The 22,037-nt window shown below is 36.6% G+C and overlaps 3 protein-coding genes across 3 annotated transcripts; all 3 read left to right on the top strand.

Annotated features, from left to right (window-relative positions):
• Positions 1 to 283: 283 nt before the first annotated feature.
• On the top strand, positions 284 to 4,665 carry LOC104238171 (cyclin-SDS). Its single transcript, XM_009792467.2, has 7 exons — positions 284 to 1,358; positions 1,590 to 1,751; positions 3,174 to 3,340; positions 3,681 to 3,809; positions 3,940 to 4,120; positions 4,338 to 4,382; positions 4,580 to 4,665. The coding sequence occupies exons 1-7, from the start codon at positions 363 to 365 to the stop codon at positions 4,607 to 4,609; spliced, it is 1,710 nt and encodes a 569-aa protein (XP_009790769.1). The 5' UTR covers positions 284 to 362; the 3' UTR covers positions 4,610 to 4,665.
• A 10,363-nt stretch (positions 4,666 to 15,028) lies between these two features.
• Positions 15,029 to 17,605, top strand: LOC138878573 (uncharacterized). The gene is made up of 5 exons (XM_070158265.1): positions 15,029 to 15,238; positions 15,356 to 15,730; positions 15,890 to 16,142; positions 16,285 to 16,427; positions 17,564 to 17,605. The coding sequence occupies exons 1-5, from the start codon at positions 15,029 to 15,031 to the stop codon at positions 17,603 to 17,605; spliced, it is 1,023 nt and encodes a 340-aa protein (XP_070014366.1).
• A 1,990-nt stretch (positions 17,606 to 19,595) lies between these two features.
• On the top strand, positions 19,596 to 20,624 carry LOC104238172 (uncharacterized). Its single transcript, XM_070158264.1, has 3 exons — positions 19,596 to 19,872; positions 19,989 to 20,198; positions 20,266 to 20,624. The coding sequence occupies exons 1-3, from the start codon at positions 19,596 to 19,598 to the stop codon at positions 20,622 to 20,624; spliced, it is 846 nt and encodes a 281-aa protein (XP_070014365.1).
• The last annotated feature ends 1,413 nt before the right edge of the window (positions 20,625 to 22,037 follow it).

Raw genomic sequence — 22,037 nt, 5'->3', positions numbered from 1 at the left:
ACGTAGAGTTCCCTTTTCAAAGAAAGAAATGAAGTGACAAGGCAAATGTAGGATTTGTACAATAAATCATAGTAAAAAATTATACTAGTATACTGTACTTATTTATGGTACAAAAGTAGAAATCCACACTACGAAAATAAATAAATAAAATGTGAGGAAAATAGCAAAAGCATGACTGAAGTGACACCAAGGTAGGTCCCCCTCAACCACAGGGTATATAAACCCCTCACACTCCCTTTTCTCTGCAGCAAACAAACACCATTAACGGCTTTCTCTCAGCTACTCTCTCACAGAAACAGACACAACTAGAACGCTCAGTTAAGATTTGAGATTTTCCCACTTTCGGAACAAAAGTACAAGTAATGAAGCGAAAGTTACCCTGGGAAGCAGCACTTCAACCGGCGGTTCAGCAACCGACCGAGAAAATCCTCCCGCCAGTGGTGACGAAGCAACTCCGGTCGAAGCTACATCGCCGGCGGAGATCACGTATCACTCCGATAATTCTACGTTCCTTATCTAGTATTGCTGGTTCGTCGCACTTGACCAGCGAACTCTTAGGTGAATCGAGCAAAAGTTCTGTGAATAAGGAAACGGCAGTGAAGAAGCGACGAAGCACCGATGCTGAAGTGGAATTATCGGAGTGCTCTTGTGTTGAGTCATCGGAGATATCTAGTTTTCAGACATTTTCCAGTAAAATCACGAAAACTGATCAAAATCCAGTAGATATCTCTCACGATATCTTCTCAAAACAGAAGCGAAATGTAAAATATATTGAAGAAACTGAGGATTCTAATGAAGCTTCTGGTGATTTTTGCGGTAAAAGCTCTAAAAATGCTGAGAAAATCAGAGACGATGATGTCGTTTCGTTCAATTCTGTGTTACAATCGCCTTCTGAGTCAAAATATGGAAAATTATCAGTTCAAACAATCAAATGTAGTGAAAACAGAGCAACGGAAGATGTGAAGAATTCTGAAGTTTCACGAGTCAGTCCAGAGGTAGAATCTGCTATAGGACAATCACATGAGAAGCTCGTTGGAGCGGATTTTGATCTGGAATGTTCTGAACATCTCTCAAACAGTGATATTTTTGACAATTATTCTTCATCAACTTACTCCGAACTCCAGTCGGAGATTTTCCCGGAGAGTTCAGATATAGATCTGTTCGCCGATTATAGTTCATCCGATTGGTACGATTCTGGAAGCCAGTTCTCGGAGAAATCGAACGCCGACGCTAGTCCTTCACCTACTTTCGCGTTGTTTCTTCAATTCAATCAACTGTTCTGCAGATCATCAACCGTCGGTTTGCAATCCACTTCCATAAACTCTCCAGACGATGATCACATTTCTACTGAGTTAATCGTAGGTTCTATAAATCCTACTTCCTTTGTACCTAAAATTTGCTTTTCAATTTTTTTTATATCTCAGCTCTAAATTCATCCAAATTGAAATGTATTTGTTGTTAGGATTTGATGAAATTCACCGCAGTTTAGTTATTACATTATTGTTGAAATTCACGCTTATTTTAGTTGTGTTAGCCTTAAACAACATTATGATTCTTCTGTTTCTTTCTCGTTTTTTGGTATGAAGCAGGGATTGGAAGAAGAAGAGGATGAAGAGAGCTATAGGATGATAAGGAAGAGAGAGAGGAGGCAATTGTATCTACATGACTACGCCGAGGAGTACTGCTCCACGACGGACTACGGCGATCTCATCGTCCAGCAGCGGTTGCAGATGGTTCGTTGGATCCTTGAGGTAAGTTAATTAGTGATGAGACGTGCTATTCCACGTTTCTTAATTTCTAGTTGATGCAAAATTCAAGTTATATTTAACTGTAAAATGATGTTGCTAGCAAATCAAATAAATTTGTGTGATATGTTAATTTTTTATGTATGTGGAAAACTTACGCTGATTGTGCATGTGGATTGGAAGTCATATTTTCTACTTACTGGCAATAAGCCAATAGAATCCAGTTTGCACGTGAGCCTATAATGTTGCTGACCATATTGCGTGATGCATGTCATTCATGGTGCAGTTATATATTTACGAGTTTAATTAACTGGTAAAATTTTCAAGCATTAGTTGATAATCCAGTGATAATATAAAAAGTCGTATATATCTTAAATTCTATATTTATATTTTTAAAAAATATAAAAGTAAGGTCCATATAAAGTATAATCCTTCCTTTTATATTACATGAAAGTGCTTGAATGAATGAGGAGATTAATAGGTTATTTCTTTTATATTAGTATTATGTTAATAATAGTAGAAGAAAGCTAAATGTTTACCCTGTCTAGTAGGGCTCTGGCAGCACAATCGTTGTAGTAGTGATTGGAGGTAGCTTTGTAGTTGCTGCATACTGGAGAGGTCACTTTGCAGTTTTTTTTCTTGTACTGATTGCCATTGGTAATAAAAACTTTTATTTACCAAAAAAAAAAAGAAGAAAATTAATGGTTGAATATTAGTAATTTGATCGGGAAGATATTTTCATTAAAATTCAATATTGAAATAATAAGATGAATTTTAAATTGATCATGAAATTTGTGAAAGTTGAATAGAATAATATTGTCAAACATTTCGGTAAGTTCGAAAATGAAAAGGATGCTATATGTAAATAGAGACAGATAGAGTATCATAACTCAACTTTTTGCTTATGTTTTTGTTTTTCATTCATAGAGTAACTCACGCGGGAAGTGATGGGGATGGGCGTCGCAGTAAATTTCTAATGAAAAGCAAAAAAATTGTCCGCACTTGATTTTTAAATTTCACTTGCATTTCAGGGGTTTACCAATTGATGGCCCTTAAACCCCATGGTGCTGGGAGGATTCCAATTCCACTATTGCTGTTACTAAAGAATGATAAGAAAATTTACAGTTCTTTACGCTGTTACTAAAAAATGACAAGAAATTTTACAGTTCTTTACAAGGTGAAATGTGCGAGACCATTCTTTGACATCCCAAGACTCCCATTTTTTTTTTTCTGCAGAGAATTGCAGTACAAAATATACCTTTTTCCCATCTGATGGATGCTATTAACCTTGATTAAGAGCCTAAGGAGTACAATGAAATAAATCTTGTTTTAACAGACTATGCTGCGGAAATGTGCAAATACATACTAATGCCATTAGTGTTTGCAGTTCCCTTTGCCGTCTAATGTTGGACATTACTTCTTTTACAGCAAGCTACAAGGAAGAAACTTCAGAAGGAGACGATGTTTTTAAGTGTCAACCTCTTTGATCGATTTCTTAGTAAAGGGTACTTCAAAACCAGAAGATGCCTTCAAATTGCTGGTGTAGCCAGCTTTACTCTGGCAGTCAGGATTGAAGAAAACCAGCCTTACAATAGGTAACATTTCTTGCTCTGACATTATTTCTAGGCTTGTTCCCTTGAGTGCCACTAGAGCATAAGAATGAAATGGCTAACGAAAGTGCATACTAGCAGAGTTTGAAATCAATTATAAAATCTGTGGAAGCTCAGCATTGCAAATTACCTTGCATTTATTTTCTCTGATGTTTAAGTCACTGGGATAGATTGCTAAAGTTTTTAAAGGGAAAACTCAAATTGATGCACAAGTTAAAAGTCTTGGTCTTTAACGTTCCATATCATCGTTAAAAGATGTTTATCTGCTTAGGTCTCATTTGCAAAATAGTTACTCCAGTTGACAAGTTCACAACTTCCATTTCAGCATCCGCCAGAAGACATTTGTTGTTGCAGGCACCGCATATAGCTGTAGTGAAGTGGTGGCTATGGAGTGGTTGCTGCAGGAGGTCCTAAACTTCCAGTGTCTGCTTCCAACGATATACAACTTCTTATGGTACAATGATCAACCATGCTATACAAATTCTTATTGCTCAAAATATGATACTTGATGATTTTGCCTTACCCCTACTAAATCTAAGTAAAAAGCAATTTATTTTATACGGCTTTTGTCCCGGCCAATATAGGTTTTATCTTAAGGCCGCTCGAGCTACTGAAGACGTGGAGAGGACTGCCAAGTACCTGGCAGTACTAGCTTTGCAGGGTCATGAACACTTGTGTTACAGACCATCAACTGTAGCTTCTGCACTTGTGATTCTTGCTTCATCAGCTGCAAACCTTTATGCCTCTTGCCATTTGGTCACAGAGGTAACTTCTGTAAGACATGATTATGAATCCAAAATGTGTCTGTGACTATGTTTTCTACTTGGAAATACGACTTCAAAAACAACATCAGCTCCAAGTATATTTGTAAGCACGAGTTTATCCATAATTGTGCTTTGCAGGCGCCACATTTTCCCCAAATGTCATGATGGAAGTGCATTTGAACTCTAATTCACATGTTTCTTGATCTCTTCATCTGCAGACTCATGCGAGAATAAAAGACGAGGATTTACCTGATTGCATAAAGGTATTATATGGCAATCTACCAATATTAAGCTCATTTTTCTCTATCTGTGCAGAAACTTGAGCCAGACAACTAATACAACTCTAAAGTCACTCCTTTTCATATTTTGCATAATCTAAGCTATGATACTGGTTTAATGAAGTTACTCTTTTTAGTTTATCAAAGAAGCTTTCTGATGGCATATTGTTCATACATGACAGAGCTTGGAATGGTTGGTGAAGTACATATGATATGAAGGTGGTCCAGCATCTCAAAAAAATTCTGCATATTTTGGAGTAAATCAGTTTTTCATCTCATTCTTTGGCTAAAATTTTTTCTTAGTCTTTCCAAAAGTCTCAGGCAATAACATCAAGATATAGTCTTCTGAAGTTTGAGCAAGTGAGGCTTACTTCATTCTTTTGTCCTTGTAACAATACCAAAAGTACACTTCGTGTCTACTGTCCTTGCCAGGAATCAAGCATGTAGAAAGAACTCAAAAGAAATTGTTGTATTCAGCATATAAACAATAGTGTAGCTGAAAAATAAAATTTGTGATATATGTTTTGTTGCTTCCAAACACACACGCAAGTATACATGATCGTACAAGTAATATAGAATTGTAAGTCCATATATCATACCCACAGATACTTGTGATTAACTATTTACTGAATTAAACTAAAACAATTAATATATTCAAGACATTTTCTAAAGTATGAATATTTAATTAAAACTAATCTAGAGTAGCAAACTAAGCGATAAATAAAACAAGCGGGCAATCTTAGAGATGAATTCAATGGAGAGAATATTTCAGAGCTATAGGTTAGCTAATAATCCCGTTGAGTTATCTACCTAAATTGTCTAATTAATTTATCTGGTTTGTAGATTGACATGGTTAATATTACTCGTAGTCTTCTCCCGAAGTACTACTCGCCTATTCAAGCTAACCTACCGCATATATTCCCATGGAATGGGGATTAACAAGAACACATTAATAATTCCTGTATAATAACCAAGCAAGGCGATTAGGTGTATCCCTATCCTAACAGCAAATCTGTTCCCGATGCTCGAGTTCAAGATTTTGCTCTACTCAATCTTATATGCAATCTAGAATTCCTCTCTCGAGTTCAATCTTAGATTTGTAGATAGTATTCAATTGGTGATCAAGCAATCAAACAATTAAGTGCAAGATTGACTAAATAAACCAATATGATGAAATAATAAGAACAATCCAAGTTTCAAACTACACTGTTCATGTAGCACCCACAACTCTAGAACTAATAAATTATGAAATTAAAAGAAGAGAAGAGAAGAAAAACTAGTTAGAAGCCTCCTCCAAGCGTGATGTGTGTTCCCCCTTCCAAAGTGGTGTGTTCTCCTCCCAAAATATGTTAGATATCCTCCAAATTAGGTTTAGAATTGGTTTTTTATACACGTTGGGGGGTCTTGGGCCAAAATAACCTTGTCGCAGAAGAAACTTCCCGTCACTAGCATCCAGGATAGCATGGGGCGCTAGCCCTGGCGCTGAGAATTTTGAGGTTCTGGAAACTGGGCCACAGGTAGCGCCCCACGCTAGCTACAAATGGTCATTTTCCATTTTTTCTCCTTTTTTACTCTAATCTCGCACCGTTCGCCCAACATCGCTTCCGGATGATTCCTACACATAAAAATACCACGAATTAGCATAAATCAATACACTTCACATTCGAAATCTGCGAAACACGAGTAAAATATGAGGCAATATACATATAAATATATATACTTTAAGCTAAATATCAACACCCCACACTTAGACCCTTACTTGTCCTCGAGTAATGAGACTATCAACTACACCCCAACAATGTACACATCTCAAATAGAGAGGAGCACTTCAATTTTTAAACTTACACTCTACCCTTGACTATGATCGATACTGGAAATCAAGCACTAACATACAAATTTCACATTTTTCTCATTTTAAACATTCCCAAGTATAAACATTTCAATTCAATCAATTCACACTAAAGGTGTTAATCAGGCCGGGCTGACCCGCTAACAACCCGGTTCAACCCGGGTCAGCCCGGTCCAGCCCGTTATTGTGCATATGTGTGCGGGTTGAGACGGGTTGGACGGGGGTGGGCTAGTAACGTTAAGTTTTCGCCAAACGGGTACCCGAACCCGCCACAATCCGTTAAGCCCTTAACGGGTTCTTAACGGACCTCAGCCCGCGACAGCCCGCAAAACCGCCTAATTTTATTTATTTATTTTAAATTAAATCTGACCGTTGCCAACGGTCAAATTTCAAAAATGACCGTTGACCAACGGCCAAATCTGTCAAAAACAGCCAAAATTTGGTATTTTATTTATATTTTAGCCCCCCCCCCCCTTTATAATTTGTAAATTGCAATTGAATCCTTTTAAAAAACTATAAATACTCCCTTTCTTTTTCATTATTCCTCACAATTATCTCTCAATTCTCTCTAATTATCTCTCAATTCTCTCTTGATAATATTCTCAATTGCTCATTATTTCAAGCTTTCAAGTTTCAACTTACAAGTTTCATACTTTCATTACAAAAGTATTATTATCATAAATTTCTAATTCAATTATTCAAGTGAAGTGTGACATTAATTATCAAGTTATCAAATATCAATTGAAGATTTGAAGTTTGAGTTTCTACTTTCTCGTTTCTATATCAAATTTAGTGTGGCATTCGGAATCCCGGTACACTCGTTCTATCCCTTTCTCTTTATTAGAATTATTATTTGAATTTTTTGTTTTAAATTAGATAATGGATTTACTTAGAGCGACCAAAAAAGCTTGCACTAGTAAAGGTGATAGTAAGAAAAATTCCAAAAGAGTAAGAGGTGGTTCTTCTAGTAGTGCAACACATGTTTCTGAAAGTTCACCCGAAAACGTAAATGTAGATTATGAGCTACTTCAAGAAAATTTTGGTATTGATGATGATTTAGATGATATTTTAGATGATATTCAATCACTCGATAATCTTGAAACACCACCACTTACACCCGGTAATGCTAGTCAAAATATTAGAGGTGGAAGTGTAAGTAAGTCTCCTTTGCCTATTAAGAAGAATAGAAGATTAAGAAGTAAGTGTTGGAATTTTTTTGATAGACTAGAAAATGAGAAAGATTATGTAAAATGTAAAATATATAATGAAGTTTATAAACACGAGCCCGGTAAGAATGGGGGAACGGGTCAACTTCGTAGGCACATGGAAGAAATTCATCCTATTGATTGGGGAGTAGGCGATGAAGCTGGGCAACCAAAACTTAACCCGGTCACTGGGGGGTTAATGGGTAAATACGATATTAAAAAAGATCGAGAAGAATTAGCTAAAATGATTGTTTTAGGTTGTTTACCTTTTAGTTTTGCTTCTTCACCATATCTTGTTACTTATATTCAAAGAATTTATAACCCTATGTTTAAAGGTATTCCTAGAAGTACTTGTAGATCTGATATCTTTAGGTTTTATGGACAATATCAGACATATATACGTTATTTGTTCGCTAGTCTTTCTTGTAAAGTTTCTCTTACTTCTGATATTGGTCGTGCTGTAAATGGAAATGATTATTTAACTGTTACATGCCATTAGATAGATGATAATTTTTGTATGCAAAAACGTATTATTGTTTTTAAATATGATGAAGATCAAAGTCATACTGGTGCATTTATAAGTGCTACTATCCATGAAGTTGCTTTATTTTATAATATTTCTGAAAAAGTTTTGTGTATGTCATTTGATAATGCTTCTAACAACACTTCTGCTATTACATTACTAAAATTGCATCTACGCCCACCACTTCCTGAAATATTTCATATTAGATGTGCATGTCATATTTATAACTTGATTGTGAAGAGTGGTCTTGACTTATTTCACAATGACATCACTTTAGTTAGAAGAGTTGTTGGTATAATTCAAGAAATTATAGAAGTGCTAGATTAAATACATTTAAGGAAAAATGTGTACACTATGGACTAAAACCAAGACTCATGCTTGAAGAAATAGTTACTAGGTGGAATTATACTTATTTGTTCCTAAGATGTTATAAATATAGAATGCCTATAACTGAAGTTGCTAATTCTCATTGTACCGATCCTAACCGTCTGTTAACATCTAAAAATTGGGATGCCATTCATGATGTTGTACAATTTTTACAAAAATTTTATGTGGCTACACTTGAGTTTTCTGGAGCTTATTATCCTACTGTTGTAAATGGTTTAGTTCACATTGCTGAAATTTCTCTTTTACTACATAAGTTGTAGGCGAAAGAGGGATATACTAATGTTGTTGAAACCATGCTAGATAAGTTTAAAAAATATTTCTTCCCAATTCCCCCTATTTACCTAATTGGTGATATTTTAAACCCTACTATCAAAATGATAAAGTGTCGCCAATTAATCAGTGTTTTATATACTTATATGGATATTGGACCAACTGAAACTCCTGATACTGAGACTTGTATTTCTGATATGCACAAACATTTACAAATTTTGTATAATTATTATGCTAACATTGTTGATACTTCTTCGGTTGTAGATGCAAATATTCCTTCAAGTAATACTTCAACATCTGGAACAAATTTGGAAGATGATGATAATGTTCAAGATTATTTGATTTAGTCTACACTAGGAGAGCATCAACAAACCAGTAGCCGGAATATTGATGAACTCCAATTCTACTTGCAAAAGTCACCGGATCCCCTCACAAAGGATTTTTTACCTCTGAGTTGGTGGAGGAGCAACACAAATTAGTTTCCTGTTCTTTCGGCCATGGCTCGAGACGTTCTAAATGTGCCTATTTCAACAGTCGCATCAGAGAGCGCATTTAGCCAAGCAAGACAGCAACTAGGAGATACTCATCATTCATTGGGCAGCAACGCTTTAGAAGTTCTAGTGTGCTTCAGAGATTGGATTAGATCAGAACGGCGAAATCAAGGGCGCGACGAGGTAGATGAAGAGGAAGACCAAGAAATTGGAGATATAATGGTTTATGGTACCGATTATAATACTGAAAACCAAGCACCTCACATTGACATGGAAGAGCTTACAAAGATGATGCAAAATATTTGATTTACTATTACTTCTTCTTCTTTTTTTAACAATTGTTGTAAACTTTTAATTTGCAAGTTCAAATATTTAAAAAATCAAAAAAAAAAACTTGCAAATTAATTAGAAGTACTATATATTATTCAATAAAAATATCAAAGTTACTTAAATATTGTGAATTTTTTATATTGCATAATGTCTTATACTCTTATTCAATATTTTTTATATAGACTTATGCATTTATGTTAATATGTTTTATGTTTTAGACTTTTAGTTTGTTCTTTTAATTCTAACCCTTAAAAGTTCAATTCTAATCTTTAATTTTAACCCTTAAAAGTTTGAAAACACTTAAGTACTTAACTATCAATAACATTGAAAAAAAAATATAAGATAGTTAAAAGTAATTAAAAAAACGAAAGCCCGAACCCGCTAGGCCCGAACCCGTACGGGCCCTATAGAACCCGAAAAATCCCAGCCCGCCACCAGCCCGCTAACAACCCGCCCGTAACCCTAATGGGCTGACCATTTTTGTGTCCAGTCGTCCCAGCCCGCCCGATAAACACCTATAATTCAAACAACTTATCCGTAACCATCCTACCTCAAGAGCTGACTCGTTACCACTAAGCACCCTCAACTCGCGCACAAGAGAAGTTTACAACATTACCAATCCTTCATGATATCATGTTCCCTCACCAACAAACAAAAAAGTGAATATAGAGTAGTTCGCCGATTCAAGTATGCCTTTGAACATAATTTAAGGATATCATGCAATTGAACAAAATTCGCTCACTCTCATAAAGAATTTCATGTGCATTTCGTGGTCGTACTATAGTCTTGCTAGTAGTGTACATCTCTACTAATCTAAGCTAGCCAAATCTAGGATCAATTAGGACTTTAAGGTTGTAGTGTAGGCTAAGGGACGGGTGGGATACATTTAAGAATAGTGACTAACCCTCCTAAGCACTTTAATATACTACACTCATAATTCGAGAACATATTCTTCTCAACCAATTCACATGCCCCAAAGAATACACAACATAGCCTTTTTTTTCAATTAAGCACTTCAATACTTCCACTAGCACGAATTAGTAAGATTAGGAGGGGTGTGTTTCTCTACATTATTTGAACTACTATTTTTTCCTTCTTGCAATTTTTTTTTTCTTTTTCTCTTGTTTTTTTTCTTTTCTCCACAATCTCCATACATTAAGGTTCTTTGTTAGTGACCTTTTCCCCCACAACTTTAGTGTACCTTAAAGACCCTTCCATGGTTCCACTCGAAAGCTACTCCCCAATCTCTCACCTTACTTATTTTAGCGACTAAGTACCTTATGAGGTCAAGGTTCTAACAATATCAAATTAAGAATAAAGTAGGGGTACGACTTGTAATGTGGGTGCCAAAGAAAAGGTCTATAGGATCAAAGGGGATAGCAACGAAAATTTTATTTTTAAGTGACAAGCACATCTATAATCAAGCAAGAAACGCCTAAGTCATCTCCTAGACTAGCACAACTTAATGATTTCGCTTCAATTAACACACGGGACAAGCTCTAAACTACACAAGATAGCACATAAGATCACAAATTCTCACAAACATATTGCACATGACTTAAGCAAGACATTCAACTCTAAAGTCAAGCAAGCACATATAATTGAGAAATTTTAAGCAATCTTGCACTATGTAGCATACAAGTCAAACAACCGAGAAAAGGTGTCACATAGTAGGCTATTTATTTTACTCAGGCATCAAAATTCAAATCAAATGTACGGGAAGACAGAGCGCATGTCATAGCCTAATGTGTCAGCACCAAACACGTCAATAGGACCTTAGAGAAATTCAGCTTCTTCCTATCCTACTCCTAAAAAAACAAAGTACCCTATTCGAGCTACATCCTTGAAAAGAACCGGCATCCAAAGAATACCTAACTATCCTAAAAAAATCTTTTTGGTATTTTTTTAATCGGACTTTAATCCCTCAAGAAAATTATCTAGAAGATCCATTGTCGGGAAAAGTCTGAGCTTTTTCTGATTTTATTTTTTTTCTCAATTTTTGATCTTTTTTAGTTTTTTAATTACAAAAATCACTACACTAAGAAAGAAACAAAAATCACTACTTTAAGAAAGAATACTATAATTAAGCTAGGATATCACAGAAAATCACCCAGATAATCTCCTCACTCACACTTAAAATTATGCAATTTCCTCAATGCACATAATAAATAACAAGAGGGTAAAAGAGACTCCCTGGTAGGCCAAAGGTCGAAACATTAGCAGCTCATGGGATACTCAGACTTCTTCCAGGTATGATCCCTTGTGCGGGCACCCCACACTTAGTTCTAACCACCTGCTTCCTTTTACATACTTCCTGTTAGCTTTGACTCCTTGCTCCTACTCCTACAAAACACAAAAACAACACTACAAAGATAACACAATAATAAAAAAATTAAACAAAAAAAAATTGGGTTGCCTCCCAATAAACGCTTGATTTAACATCGCGGCACAACGTCATCACTTTCACCACTTTTTCCTCCACCTTGAGGATATGAATTGCGTCCCCAATTCTGCATCAATTTTTCTTTCACGTTCCTAGGTCGGTTGTGTAAAAATAAAGGAATCAAGTAATAGATATCACATCTTGCACTTCTTGGCCTTTAAGTAGGGATGTCGTTTTGTCTCCTTGGCATAGCAAATTTCAGAATATATGCACTTTGTTCCTCATTCATTGACTCCTCCATATGCTCGAATGGATCAATTTTCGTATTACCAACCAAACACAATATTGAAAAATAGTTAGAATGAGATCCAAGACGCCCCAACTCTAAAGTTGCTTCACTTTTAACATCCTCACTTTTGCACACTTCCTTAACCTTGGCATTATTAATACTATTATGATCAAATAGTTGGAATTCCTCTTTCCGCTGCACAAGCTAGCCAGTATCCACAAAAATTAGTTGTAGAGCATCAAATGCCTCAACCTTTTTTTTTTCAATTGATCCAGTTGAGCTTGTTGCTCTAGCCAAGATTGACTCACGATATCTGCTTCTTCAAAGTTATCTTCTTGTGGGAACTCGCTCTCTTAGTCTAGTTGAGGTTCTTCTTGAAAATTGGCCATTAATTCTTCCATTCTAGCTTGTAGTCCTTTTATTGCTAAGGTAGTCTTTTGTGAATTTCTTCTTGTTCCTCAGTTACTTGCCTCACCATGTCCATAATACGAGCAACACGTTCCACATTCTCTACTTCATTGCTCCTATCAAACTCATAAACAATATTAGAAACATCATAATAAGGCTCAGGGAAGGGTAAAAAGAATTAGGACAACCATCCCAATGGCCACTTTGACAATCACACACATTACAAATATTTCACGCAAAAGATTGAGATTCACAATTTTGCCACAAGTGTGGTCCTCCACAATATGGACAGGGATCACCAAAATAAGAATAAACAATATTTGACCAATTCTCGTTCCAAGATGCCATGTCAATAAATATAATAAAATATTAAACTAAGATAAAATAAATAAATAAACTTGAATAGACAAAAGTAAAAATCTAATCTAGTAAAATAGTTAATTTCTATGTCCCCAGCAATGCGCCAAGGACTTGTTGCTCCCAAATGCAGACGCAAGTATACGTGATCGTACAAGTAATTTATGATTGTAAGCTGGTGGCCCAAGTGAAGTTTGTTTTGATGATTGACAAAGGAACTCAAACATGAACCAGGTCCATACACAATGTACGCAGTCACGGGCAGTTTCGAGCACAAGGCATGCAAGTGAAGGATATAAGCTTAAGTGGTTATATCTGATATCTCCTGAACGTAAAGGTTGTATAAGTGATAAGGAGAAGGACTCCTTACTCGAAGAGAACTCTATCCTAAATAAGGGAAGAGTTAGAAGTTAAAGATAACTAGAATTCTTCCACCAATGAACAGTATAGCATTGGAACCCTAGTTATTTCCTATTATACTAACTCTATATATTTTAGGATGTTCTTATTTTACATGTATGCACAAACACTGAACTTAAACGTGAGTTGAGAGCAAAATAGCAACACATTTTGCAAGAAATTCGTGTGTGATTCAAGTGTGCAAACCTAAAACTACATGAACTAGATAGAAGAACCAGTTCCAAGTGTCTGTCTTTTATTCTAGTTTCATTGTAGTAGGACTATTAAGTTGTACCTTTCAGCTTTATCCAGAAGCAATTGTACTAGGTACTCTGAGTGTTGTATTCAAGTTAGAGTTAACTTGAAGTTGTTGCAACAGCTAGAGGTTGGTTGCTACAAAGGGTTAAAGGTAATCCTTAGGTTTACAAATAGTTTTATAAATGTTGTTTTGGCTCAGTGATTTAGTGAAGTTTTAGGAAAAGTCCTACTGGGTAGTAGGTTGTGGTTTTTTCACCATTTGAGCCGAGTGTTTTCCATATAAAAATACTTGTGTTCTTTACTTTCTGCATTTATTATTCCACAACAGTAGTATAAGGAACACATAAAAAAATCAGGTCCTTCTATAATCTGTGCACGCAAAAAATTGGACACCACATAAATTACCCCCCCTCTTGTGTGATATTGAAGTATAAAATATCAATTGATATTAGAGCAGGTTATCCTTGAAGAGGCTAACACCTTAGGAGAAGATCAAGATGAGTGCATCACCTGAAAATTTGGAATGGAAATCCACTGCAAGGCCACAACTCTTTAATATCCAGTACTACTATTGGTGGAAAAACATAATGAGATATCACATTCAAAGAGAGGACTATGAGCTATGGGACATTGTCACTGATGGTCCACTGGCTACCTTGAAGAAAAATGCTGAAGGAGTAGATGTGCCAAAGGCAAGAGCGGATTGCACTGATGACGACTTGAAGAAGTGGGAGAAGAATGCTAAAGCCAAGAAATGGCTTGTTTGTGGACTTGGTCTAGATGAATATAGCAGAATCCAAGATTGTGCCACTGCTAAGCAAATTTGGGATACACTGCAAGTGGCTCATGAAGGAACTACTCAAGTGAAGAGATCTAGAGGAACACTATTGTATTCTCAGTATGGGAACTTTGCTATGAAGGAAGTAGAAACCATTCAAGAAATGTACACAAGGTTTACCACACTGACAAATGAGCTAAAATCTCTTGAAGGATTATTCCTGAAGAAGAAAGAGTCGAGAAGATACTAACTAGGGTTTTGCCTATCACTTGGGAGAGTAAGATCACTGCCATCAGGAATCAAAGAATATTGCCACTCTTCCACTGGATGAATTAATTAGAAATCTCATTGCCTATGAACTTAGGAGACAAACCATGAAGATGGATGCACCTAAGAAGGAAAGGAGCTTGGCCCTCAAAATCACTGAAGATTCTAATATAGAAGATGATGAAATGGCTATGATTACAAAAGGCTTCAAGAAGTACCTGAGGAGAAGAACGGGTTCTTCAAGAAGTGGAAGCTATAGCAAGTCAAAAGCTCCTGAGAAGAAAACTAATGATGGTTGATACAAGTGTAGAAAGAATGATCACCATATCAAGAATTGTCATTTGTGGAAAATTGAATGGAAGAAGGAAAGAGCCGAATGAAGGAACAGGAAGAAGGAACAGGTTCAACCCAAGAAAAGCACCAACAAGGGATCAACCATGGCTATGGTCGCTGCTTGGGGAGAAAGCTCAGATGATGATGATGATGATGATGATAATGATGATGATGATGAACGAGCACTTATGGCCATTGGAGAATCTGATGAAGAAACTGAGGTAAGTGTCCTTCATCTTAAAGACAAAATTAATTTTTTGTCTAAAGAAAGGTTGTCTGAGCTGATACTAGAGCTAATTGATGAATCTGATGATGTAAATAATAAAAAGGAACATCTGTCAAAAGAATGTGTGGTTTTAAAAGATACGTGCAAAAATCTGGAATTTAGGACTAGTGAAACTGAAAGTGAAAATGATGTGTTGAAAAATTAGGTTCATGAACTTGGCACAACTGTCCTAGAACTTAGATCTGAAAATCTAAAACTAAAATTAGGAATAGGTAAAAAGACAGCTGATCACACACAACTCACTCTAGAAGAAAATATAGGAAAAATGAAGTATGAGTTACACAAAAGAGATGTAAGAATCCTAGAGGAGGATCTAAGCAAGGTCAAGCATGAGCTAGACAGAACTTGTAAATGGAATAGATCCTCCGATGCACTTTCATGGCTACAAGAACACCATAGTAGCAATAAAAGAGGACTTGGTTTTGGGAACCCTTCGCCTAAGTGGGATCCCAAAAGCAAGTACCTCACACTTTCTGAGAACAAGATTTGCACACACTGTGATAACACTGGTCACTATAAGGCAAGTCAAAGAAAATGCAAGTCAAACAAACAAAGAATTGTTCAAGGGAAGAATAGGCTGCCTAGTTGGGCTAAAAAGAATTTGATTCATCTTTTGCTTATAGAAAAGGACCCAAACTAGTTTGGGTTCCTAAGACTAACCCCTGATTTCCTTTTGCAGGTCCAAGTGAAGGGGAGCAGCCAAATATGGTACATGGATAGTGGCTGCTCAAAGCATATGACAGAAAGCAAGAACCAATTCCTTTCACTTGAGGACCTTAAAGGAGGTAATGTCTCCTTTAGAAATGGGAAGAAAGGTGATATAATTGGGGTTGGAAAGGTAGGTAAGACCGATTCTCACTCTATTAAGAATGTCTACTTGATAGATGGACTGAAGTACAGTCTGATAAGTATATCACAATTGTGTGATAGAGGTAATATGGTAGCATTCACCTCTATAAAATGCTTTGTGATTAATCATACCACTGACAAGATAGTTTTGCAGGAAAAAAGAGTGAACAACATATATATTGTGGATTTGTCCACACTTTCAAATAATAAATTCACTTTCTTAAGTGTGTGGGATAATGATACCCTCATTTGGCACAAAAGACTTGGACATGCAGTCTAAGCCAACTCAACAAACTAGTCTCCAAGGACTGCCTAACATTAAGTTCAAGGAAGATAAAGTTTGTGAGGCCTATGCAAGGGGGAAGCAGGTAAGATCCTCTTTCAAAAGCAAGAAAATGGTAAGCACCACCAGGACGATAGAACTGGTCCATATGGATCTTTGTGGGCCATTGAGGACATTGAGCAGAGACTGTAACAGATATGTTATAGTGCTTGTTGATAATTATTCTAGGTTTACTTGGACACTACTTTTAACATCTAAAGATGAAGCATTTGGCATGTTCACTTCTTTTGTTAAAAAAACTTAGAAACAACTAGGTAATCAACTTGCATCAATTAGGTCTGATCATAATATTGAATTTAAGAATGCTAAATTTGCTGAATTCTGTGATGAGCATGGCACTCATAATTTTTCTACTCCTAGGACTCCACAATAAAATGGAGTAGTTGAGAAAGAATAGGACATTAGAAGAAATGGCTAGGACTATGCTTCTTTCTAGTAAACTGCCCCATAGCTTCTGGGCAGAAGCTGTGAACATTGCATGCTACATCATAAATAGGTGTTTGACTATGCCTCTTTTTGTGAAGACTCCCTATGAGTTACTTAATGGGAGAAAGCCAAATATATCCATCTTAGGGCATTTGGATGCAAGTGCTTTATGCATAATAATGGTAAAGACTTCTTAGGTAAGTTTGATCCCAGAAGTGATGAGGGAGTATTCTTGGGATATTCTTCACATAGTAAAGCTTATAAAATTTATAACAAAAGAACTTGTGTGTAGAAGAAAGTGTACATATGGTTTTTGATAAAACTAACGTTCTCTCTGAGAGGTAGGAACATGATGATGAAGTAATTGGACCGGTAAGAAACTCAAATGAAACCACAGCCCAGACTGAAGTTGTACCAGAGTAAGGAACATGTGATGGAACATGTCCTTCCACCCAGGGCAACCTGACGGGGGGAATTGAACAAAGAGGAACTGATCCCCAAACCTCGAGGGAACCAGTCCATGAACCTGTTCCTCAGCAACAAAACATTGATGGAACATCTAGGGAAAACTAGTTGGTTGTGAAACCTTACAAGTATCAAAGTTCTCATCCCATTGAGAACATAATCACTGATCCAACCTCTAGAGTCAAAATCAGATCTTCTTTAAAGAATCCTTGTGTTTTTTATGCTTTCTTATCTCTTATTGAACCTAAAAATGTTATTGAAGCTTTGCAGGAAGTAGACTGGGTAAATGCAATGCAAGATGAACTCAACTAATTTGAGAGAAGTCAAGTTTGGCATATGGATCCAAGACCCAAGGAAAAATCAGTAATTGGCATAAAATGGGTCTTCAGAAACAAACTTGATGAAGATGGAACAGTTACAAGGAACAAGGCAAGATTGGTGGTTCAAGTATATAGTCAAGAGGAAATTTACTCTCGATCATATGGATGTCAAGAGTGTTTTCCTCAATGGATATCTAAATGAAGAAGTGTTTGTCAAGCAACCTCCGGGCTTTAGAAGCAAGGAATGTCCTGATCATGTGTACAAACTTGACAAGGCACTTTATGGGCTCAAGCAGGCTCCACGAGCATGGTATGAATATTGTCAAAATTCTTACTTAAGCATGACTACAAGAGAGGTAAAATTGGCAATACCTTGTTCTTGAAAGAAAATGGTAAAGATCTCTTGATAGTTCAGATATATGTTGGTGATATAATCTTTGGAGCAACTAGTGATAAGTTAAGTAGAGAATTTGCTAAACTAATAGGGAGTGAATTTGAAATGAGCATGATGGGTGAGCTTAATTTCTTTTTAGGCTTACAAATTAAATAAAATTCAAATGGAACTATGATCCATCAACAAAATTATGTGAAAGAGTTGCTTAAAAAGTTTTAAATAGATGAACCTGGTTCATTTGTTGATCAAAAGTTGTATAAGGAATGATCGACTCTTTGTTATATCTCACTGCTAGTAGACCTGACATTATTTTCAATGTAGGCCTTTGTGCTAGATTTCAGAAAAATCCAAAGGAACCTCACTTGACTGTTGTCAAGTGGATCTTGAGATACCTAAAAGGCATCACTGACCTCTATTTATGGTATCCAAAAGGTAGTAATTTCAACTTAGTGGGATATGCTGATGCTGATTGTGCTGGTTTTCTTGTGGATAGAAAGAGCACCTCAGGTATAACACACTATCTTGGCTCATTTCTTGTGTCTTGGGCAACCAAAGAGCAAAATTATGTGGCCTTGTCTACTACTGAAGCTGAGAATGTTGTCGTTGCCTCATGTTGTAGATCAAATATCAATTAATGGACTTTGGAATTGATGTAGGTTGTATCCCCATCTTTTGTAATAACACTAGTATAATTAGTATGACCAAGAACCCGGTTCATCACAAAAGAACTAAGCACATATATAATAGGCATCATTTTTTGAGGGACAATTGTGAAAAGGGTTTGATCACTGTGCTGACAAGCAAATAACTGACATCTTCATAAAAGCTCTAAGTAGAGATCACTTTAAAAGGAACAGGTTAGAATTAGGGATGATTAAGATCACCTAAAAGGAACCAGTTCTAACTTAAAAATGGTTAGAAAATCTGTGAATTTTGTACATAATTAGATTAGATTTTGTTCAGTCTCATACCTTTACCAATATACTCTTGTGCCATGTGCTAAAATGTTTCATTAATCTCTAATGAAATTATCTTTATTTTCTTGGAAAATTCAGACTTACATAAGAGATTACTCAATGAAGAACCTGGTTCATCAAAATTACATGGTACGTACTCTCCACTCAGCATAGTTTGAAACAATTATATTTGAATTATGATCAAAAGAAGAGTCCCATTTTATCCTAATCTCCTTGTTCTTATCCATTATGAAATGAACCAGTTTCAACTAAAGAGAGTCCCAAAACAAAATAAGTGCCTAGGTTCTAGAGAGAGTCCTCAACGTCTTTTCAAACTGACTCCCAGTTGGATTAGACTTCTGAGCTTTGAAAAAGATGTCGGTATCCAATTAAATTCACCCTCTTTATATTGATTTGGCCTTAGTTGTTTCTTCAATTCTAAAGTTACAACCACCAAACAATTCTCTTTATCTTCTCTCATCTTCTAAACACACACATACTTGTCTTCTCTCATCCTCTAACTATCAATAGCTAACATCTCTGAAAATCTCTGATCACAATCCAAAGAATCCGCACCCACTCTTTTAACCACACCCTCAACCACACCTATCTCTAAGAAAGGAGGATTCAATATGCTTGCTCGCAAAGTAATCGTTGGAGGACAACAAATCAAGAAAATCAATGAGCACCTGAGGGCAAGTAAGGCAGATGAACCCCAAAAATCTGAAGATTCCTTCAAGTATGCAACTGAGGGGGAAGAAACTGTTTCATCTGAAACAGAGGAGGTAACGTCTGGTCCAAAAATTACATCTAAGACAATCTCTGAGGTTGCTGAAAATCTGGAAAATAGGTTTGTTTTCGTAGGAACTATGGCTGGAGTTGAAACAACTGAGTCTAGGAAAATGGGTGGTAAAAAAATAAATAGAGTGAGGGTGCTCAAGGTGATGTGAGGTGAATAGAAAATGGAGTGGCTGAATCTTCACCCACTTCTGTTGGTTTGACTCAAGAAACATGAGCTACGATAGTGTGGAGTGAGGAATCTGCTGGAGAAGAAGAAAGTTTGAGAGAAAAGGGGGGTAGTAGGTCTGGAGAAGCCACTGAGAGGTCGGTTGGGTTGGGGAAGAATGTTCAAGAACCTATTCCATCTGTGGAGGAAACCCTCGAAGACCAATTGAAAAGAGTGTCTAACAGTTACAATCCAAAAAGGAAGAAGAGTTCAGGAGTTAAAATTTCTAGTACTGCTAGGGCAAACAAGAAGAGAAAGTCTTCCTCATCTATCCCTATAGTGAATCCTTCTAAAAGAGGGAGAGCTACAAGGAGTTAGAAGAAGCAGAGTGAGGCTGAACTGGAAAAAATCCCTAGAAGAGAGTAAAAGAAAAGTTGTTGTAAAGAGAAAAAAGAAAGTAGTTAAGCTTGTTGAGGCAGTTGAAATTGAGGAGACGGACTTGGTCCTTTATGATGAAGAGGTGGCAGAAGAGGTGGAGGTTGTGACTCCAAAGGCAAAGAAAATTAAGACTTCCAAAACGAAATCTCATTCGAAGACAAAGTCTGCAGAGCCTTCTACCTTGGCTAAAAGAACCAGGTCCGCCATGAAATCTAAGAAAGTGAAAATAGTGGAGGAAGAAGAAAGTGAAGATGAAGAAGAAACTGATCAAGAATAGGACAAGATGACTAAGTTTGGGAAAAGAACCATCTTGAAGGGTAGACTCTTTAGGGACTTGGAGGAGGAAGGCATAGTGATGCTACTGGAAAAACTACAACTGCAAGGTTGGAAGGCCATGGTCCTTCAAATGAATGGAAAGCTTTCCAGAACTGATATTGTGGAGTTCATAGAAAATAGTAAGATCAAAAATGGCAGAGTAACCAGTGTAGTGAAGGGGGTGACAATGAGCTTCGATGACGAGGAATTGGGAGAGATTCTAAGTGTACATGTTGAAAGGCACAATAATTACAAGAAGCTTAAATGGCCAAGTCTAGAGAATCTTCCTACCTCCCTTTCCATTACAAGAAAGTTTGCTGACAATGAGTTAGAGCTAGAGGCCGAGGCTGTATACAAAAGTGAGATAAAGCCACCCCACAAAGTGTTGTTTGAATTTGTTAACAAAGTCGTATTGCCCAGGCAAGAAAGAAGGCATATTGCCACCTTCATGAATCTGGTCCTTATGGAATGTCTAGACATTGTGAGGCAAATTAATTGGCCTGGGTTTATCATCCAGCTTCTTGATAGGGTACTAACTGGCACCAAAACTCATGTCATACCCTATAGTTTCATTCTCACGGCTGTACTTGTTCACTTCAAGGTACACCTCAAGAAATGGGATGTTGGTACACACAAGGATCACTTTGGGACAAACACTTTGACTACATATGACTATGAAGTCCAAACCACTCCCAAATAACTTGGTTCATCCAAAAAGGTATATGTGAATAGCAAAGTACGAGTCTTGGTGCAAGAGAGTAGGGCTAAGGATGTTGAAATTGAAAGGCCGAAGAAGAGGTTGGCGGAAGTAGAAACTGAGAGAGATGCTCTCGGGGCTGAGCTTGCAAAGGAGAAGGAGAATAATGAAGGCATTCTTCATGATATGTTGAAACTGCTTCAAGCCAAGAATCAAGAACCTAGTCCTTCCCAGCCTTAAGACCTTCCTAGCCTAGTTAGACAAACCAGAGACCCGAATGAGATTCTTTTTGTTCTTTTTGCTCATGATCCAGTATATTTATTTTTCTTTATGCTTTGTGGATGACTAGTATCAATGATACTCAACTGTTTTTGTGCTCTAACTGTTTGTTGATGCTTCTTAGATGGCTAATATCGTTAGATCGATAAATGATGCTTGACTCCATGATTTCATTTGAAGTAGCCCCAGCGGCCATACGTGATATCTATTAATATCTGGTTATCTAACATAATTATGCAACTTTTCGATGATGCCAAAAGGGGAAAAACAGGTTGTGCTTTTTACTTTAGAGTGTGATGTTTATAACCTAATGAACCTGGACCTTGATGATTTGTGACTTTAAAATGGAAAGTGTTCTAACATTGTGTCGTTGTTGAGCTGAGTTGAAATAGGTCATAT

Source organism: Nicotiana sylvestris, chromosome 9, assembly GCF_000393655.2.
Source record: "Nicotiana sylvestris chromosome 9, ASM39365v2, whole genome shotgun sequence".
Classification (NCBI taxonomy): Eukaryota; Viridiplantae; Streptophyta; class Magnoliopsida; order Solanales; family Solanaceae; genus Nicotiana; species Nicotiana sylvestris.
Note: the sequence above shows the minus strand (reverse complement) of the source record. Positions and strands in the feature narration are given on the sequence as shown.

Bases quoted from the DNA above. Each gene is read 5' to 3' on its own strand.
- LOC104238172 (XM_070158264.1), top strand. From the start codon at position 19,596: ATGCTTGCTCGCAAAGTAATCGTTGGAGGACAACAAATCAAGAAAATC. The intron at 19,873-19,988 runs GTAAAAAAATAA...GAGCTACGATAG, and splicing joins TGAGTCTAGGAAAATGGGTG to TGTGGAGTGAGGAATCTGCT. The intron at 20,199-20,265 runs GTACTGCTAGGG...TCCTTCTAAAAG, and splicing joins TTCAGGAGTTAAAATTTCTA to AGGGAGAGCTACAAGGAGTT.
- LOC104238171 (XM_009792467.2), top strand. From the start codon at position 363: ATGAAGCGAAAGTTACCCTGGGAAGCAGCACTTCAACCGGCGGTTCAG. The intron at 3,810-3,939 runs GTACAATGATCA...CGGCCAATATAG, and splicing joins ACGATATACAACTTCTTATG to GTTTTATCTTAAGGCCGCTC. The intron at 4,121-4,337 runs GTAACTTCTGTA...CTTCATCTGCAG, and splicing joins CTTGCCATTTGGTCACAGAG to ACTCATGCGAGAATAAAAGA.
- LOC138878573 (XM_070158265.1), top strand. From the start codon at position 15,029: ATGGCTATGGTCGCTGCTTGGGGAGAAAGCTCAGATGATGATGATGAT. The intron at 15,239-15,355 runs GTAAATAATAAA...TTGAAAAATTAG, and splicing joins TAATTGATGAATCTGATGAT to GTTCATGAACTTGGCACAAC. The intron at 16,428-17,563 runs GTAAGATCCTCT...GAAGCTTTGCAG, and splicing joins CCTATGCAAGGGGGAAGCAG to GAAGTAGACTGGGTAAATGC.